Genomic DNA, 5,163 nt, shown 5'->3' with positions numbered 1-5,163 from the left:
CATTTTTGGTGTCTTAGGTGTTTTTTTTCGTGGGGCCTTTTTTTTTTTTTTTTTTTGGTAGATGTGGTGCTACGTATCCTCAGCTAATGAAGACAATTGGCATCCACCCTACCTGTGCTGAAGAGATTACCAAGTTGCACATTACAAAGCGTTCTGGCTTGGATGCAACAGTCACAGGCTGCTGAAGTTAAATACCATCCCTGGAAAGACGGAAAAAAAGCACAAAATGTATTTGTAAAGAAAAGGGGCACTTATAGCTGAAAGAGCTTTAATGGTTCAGGTTCCAGGAATCTTTCTCATTCTCCCTGTAGACAGTGTTTTCTCACAGCCAGACAAGGAAATTGTCTTCACACCATCACAGTTCTAAAACCAGTGTAGTCTTGCTGCAACAAATCTCTCGAGTCTTGCTATAACAAATCTCTCTTTCAAAGTGCCTATAACTCTTCTTTTGCTGGGAGCTGGGGAATAATCAGTTTTGTATATGTAAATATAACTGAAGCCAGTGACATCTGAGGCCAACTACAAATTAATTGTCATTTGACTTTCTCTGTTGGCAAGACTGACTGTCAACAGAAGAAGTGTCCCACATAATGCTCGTACAGATGCTAGGAACTGGACCGGGTGTCCCTTAGAATTGTGGTGATGATACTTTCTCGTAAGTATGTGGGCAGCTCATTACTAATCCTAATCTTGAACACTGGGACTCTGTACTCACTAGAAGAAACACATCCCCCGAGTTTGTAATAATGGGTAAGCAGTCATCTTAGGGTTTTTTTCTTTAAAATGTAGTATGTATAGGAATTTAATAAAAAATCACTTATCACTGAAGCTGAGCTGCTACCAGTTGAATCTCAATGGATTAATCAGTGGCCTGATCATAACATTATGGTGATGGCAGAGAATGGATGAGCTCAGAGGCACTAAAGAAAGAGTTAATTTTATGGTGACTTCTCTGCCTACTCTTGAAATTTCTAGTTCAGTTCAAATTAATTTGACACATCTCACAAATTACTGCTTGAACACCATATATTATTGAATACTGACAAAAGAAAAAAACGCTAATTATCCAAATTATGCAGCATTTTCTGTTTTACAGAATGTGGAAATCTGGCTGATGCAGTGATGTGTTTTGTTGGTTTGTTTTCTCGCTGATGAGCTGGATACTACACCTGAATGGATTTAGGTCTGGATTTAATACTGAAAGGAACTGTATTAAACAGTGATCTAGAAAAGAAATGATCCTGCTCAGAAAGATGGAAAATAATTATCTGCAAACTTTTTGTTTGTTTGAGTATTGGCCAGAGTAAGAAAGCTTTGAATTGTTGCAAATTTCTGCTTATTTTCCTGCTGTCCAGAAGGGGGAGATGCTGCCTAATTTCTGGCAGTAAAGAAACAAATCTGATACGAAGCTTCTTTTGCAGAACACTGTTAAATAGGTAGCCTGACAAAGGCAAACCCAAAACTGCCCTGAATTTCAATACGAGTTGCAGTTGCCAACATTTTGAGATGCACAGTCACATTGTTTCTTGCATTCTTTACAGCAGAATAGTGCATGTAGGAAAAGAAAAGATAAGCTTGAGGTGAAACAAATTTATCCATTTGCAGTTAATTTATATTAGTGGTTTTGAGTGTGGAATTTGTTATTTTCATAGCTGTCCTTCTGTTTGTTGCACAGTTTGGAAAAACAGACTGATGATCATGTATATCTCTGCTATTTTTAACTGGATTGCTATTTCACTGCCACAGCATGAAACACAGACAAATGGTTGGTTTATTTCAAGTGTGAAATCAGTCTTCTTTACCTGTCAGAATTGTATCTGTCAGAGAAACTATTAGACAAAAAGTGATCAGAACCTCCTTCTAAAATATGATGTAGTAGTATTTATCACATTATTTATCTCTCATTGATACTAGAATACTCCATTTTCAAAGATATGTTCCGACTTAAACAACAACTAAGGAAATCTTAAACGCGTAAAGATCTTATGAGCATGATACAGCCAAAAACTACTAGATTTTCCCCAGCTGTTTACAAAAAAAAAAGTTCGTAGTAAATTAGAGGGGGTTTAAATGTTTTATTTAATATTTCAAATCACTGAGATACTGAGCATCTCAGTCTGCAGAGATTTTGCTGTTACAAACATCCCACCTCTGACTAAACAGTAATGTTTAGTATGCATGCAAGATTTTTTCCCTAGTGATTACCTATTACAGTTCCTTTTGTACCCATAAATGAAAACATTGGTCTATAGCCATCAAGTCGCTTCTCTGTCCTACCAGTGCATGCAGCAGACTGAGTTGTCTGCTCCTACAGGCAAACTGATGGGAAGGTGAGTTAATTTCATTCACTGTAAAGTTCAAAATAATGATTTGGGACAAGTAAAGAGATCTCAAGGAAACGTGTTCTCAGCATATATGGGCTGTGAAGCTAAGGCATGTCATCGTTCTCAGGAGTAACAGAACGCTTGGTTTTAGAACTGCTGAGTGAACTGCATGAAAACTGATCCTGTATCTTGCACAGCAGCCTAGTTCTGTTCCTCATTTAGTGGGAAATGTTGTTGCTCCTGGAGTAAAACTAAACATACGTTCACACCTACGTATAACCCTTATATCAAAATCAACAGCAAGACAGAATAATAACTACTGTGGTTGTAGTGCTTTTTTTCCTGAAGGACTTGCCAGGGATGGTCGTTAAGAATTGTTTTCACAAGCCTGACTAATGTCAGTCGAAATGACTGATGTACGCTGCAAATTACTAATTATATGTTAAAAAAAAAAAGTCAGGCTTCTTCTCAGGATGCCAGCTGATGAAGGCTTGTTTGTCAAACCACCCCATGGTGCAAACAAGTCTGAGCATTGCTGGGTCCCTCATATGTATGATCCCAATATTTATTGTGTTGTGAATTAATGAATTAATAAAGAATTTTTTTCTAGTAAATGTTTGATTGTATTTGTTTAATTTTGTACTTCTGCTTAGAAAGATTTGTTTTTTGATCTTAAAGCTGTTTCTCTTGCTTGAGGTACGTGTTAAGGAAATGAAGAAGCAGACAAACTCAGACTTTTATTAAGGAAATGTTGATAACTCTCTGTCTCTGATGTGTAAACTGAATAGCCATGGAGATTATTTCAGGCTGGATGACCTTATTTTAATTTTAAATTAAGAGAACCTCTAGACTTGGTAAGTATCATTTCAAATACTCTCCTTGAAATACAGCACAATCAGAGTATTATCCAGGGTTAAACTATTTTACATTAACTATTCACTTTGGGTTTTAAACTAGAGCATATAATGGAAAAAATGCATTGCAGGAAAGCCAATTGGTAGCTATGGGTACTGGTAGGTAAAAATGTTGGAAAATGAATTAGGGAATGAGCAGCAAAATCTATTTAAAAACTGAGAAACTTCTCTGTTAGAAAAGAAAGGGACTACATTGGTCAAAATTGCCTCAATTTTCTTTTATTTCTTTAAATCTACTTCTTTTGATAAGTTCCTATGAAGTCAGAAGATGTGAAGCTTCTGAAACAGGCTACTTTAATATTGCCTCAGTGTATGCCCTGGATTTGATGCTGAGGAATATTGAGGTTATTGTATTTAGAGGCATTTTTACTTCTGCATTTTTAATCTGTTTTAATTTCCTGGAATATTTCGTTGCAGATTCTAACTAATGAAGATAGCTAGGAACCATGGCTAAAAAAAGAAATAAGATAAGCATAATTCTTGATGGGTTTTTCTCCTTATTTCTGTGTACCACTTAATTCTGAAGAAAACAAGTATGCTAAGGTGTTGTGTACAATGAAGTTTTGCCTTTTCCTATTTATGCATGCACCGTATGTCGTTACACTTACCAGAAAACATTTCTACGGTTTATATTATTCCAGACCAGGAGTTGGAAAAGATATTTCAGTAGAGCACTTTTTTTTTTTTGCTAGCACAGTTATTCTGATAAAAACATAGATGCCATAGTGCAATATATTTCTAACCAAACCAGTTGCACATTGTACAGACTTTGGAGTTTAAAGGCCTCTCTTCAGAGGCTTATGCCTGCCCAACAAAGTAGGCAATTTTGTGCCCGTATAAATTGCCATTTGTCAAAATCCCACAGAAATCAATGTACTCAAAGATACTGTTAGCCATTAATTTCAGTGGGGTGCAAGTATGTGTCTTAAGTGCTCTGTTAAAGGGGAGTTAATATAAGCATATGCCAAAATGTCTTTCGCTGTTCCAGTTGGGGAACAGACTGCAGTTATGATTCAAAGCATAAAAGGTACAATAGACATCTACGATTAGGCAATGAAATATGCCTTTAATAAGCATAGTGCAGACAGTTTGTTTTGCAATAAGAAAACTTGTATAAAATTCATTGACTTCTTCATTCTTTCAGATGTGTGTGCTCACTTTTAAGAGAGGTTTTTTAGTTTTATGCTCGAAGTTTTCCTGATGTTCTTCCAGCAGAAAGGCTGGGGCTAGGTTTTCATGCATTTATTCTACTGCCAAACTTGAATTTTACTGGGAAAAGAGAAGACAGAAGAACAGACTTTTTTTTTTCCCCAGGCCAGCATGCAACAGATACGGTGTAATTACTCTAACTGATTTTTTTAAAAATGGAGTATTTCTGTCCACTACATGTCAAATAGCTAATTATGTTTCCGTTGTGGCACTCAAAGTCAATATTGTCAGCTCTTCTTAATTCTAATCCTCTACACTGAGTTTTGATGGGCCAAGTGAAATACCCCCTTCAGCACCTTACAGCAATTCTTGTCAATCATCTTGTCGTGAAAAACATGAGTATTACAAAGGCTTTGGCAACACTGCATCTTATTTCAGTCTTTAATCTTATATGCACCTTAAGAAAACACCATTCCAACTACTGACGTTCCATTTGAGACGTGAATGGGATCCTATTTGCTGTGGGAAACAAAAGAAAATGATATAATCTTTAATGGATAGAATGGAACTCTTTGGCCATTGCATAAAGGCTTAGAACTAAACCACGGGTCTAGGAAGAAAACAATTAGGATGGTGAACTGGTGCAGAAATTAGGCAGAATATCTCATGTGAATAATTAAGAAAATGCGTATTTATTTATTCATCATGTAATTGTAAATTACCTTGTTTCAAGCACTGTGGAGAGTATTTTTTTTGTAATGCCTCGAGTTTCCTTG

The 5,163-nt window shown here is 36.2% G+C and overlaps 1 protein-coding gene across 1 annotated transcript in view; it reads left to right on the top strand.

Moving 5' to 3' along the window:
* Positions 1-185, top strand: part of TXNRD2 (thioredoxin reductase 2) — a gene marked incomplete at its 5' end in the record, with an annotated part of 29,925 nt that extends 29,740 nt beyond the window's left edge. The window contains one exon of the mRNA XM_010145950.1: positions 62-185. Coding sequence (XP_010144252.1) covers positions 62-185 — 124 coding nt within the window. The remainder of the gene's footprint in view (positions 1-61) is intronic.
* Between the last annotated feature and the right edge of the window lie 4,978 nt (positions 186-5,163).

Source organism: Buceros rhinoceros, unplaced genomic scaffold, assembly GCF_000710305.1.
Source record: "Buceros rhinoceros silvestris isolate BGI_N320 unplaced genomic scaffold, ASM71030v1 scaffold34810, whole genome shotgun sequence".
Classification (NCBI taxonomy): domain Eukaryota; kingdom Metazoa; phylum Chordata; class Aves; order Bucerotiformes; family Bucerotidae; genus Buceros; species Buceros rhinoceros.
The sequence above is the reverse complement of the archived record's forward strand: the minus strand, read 5'-3'. Positions and strand labels throughout refer to the sequence as shown.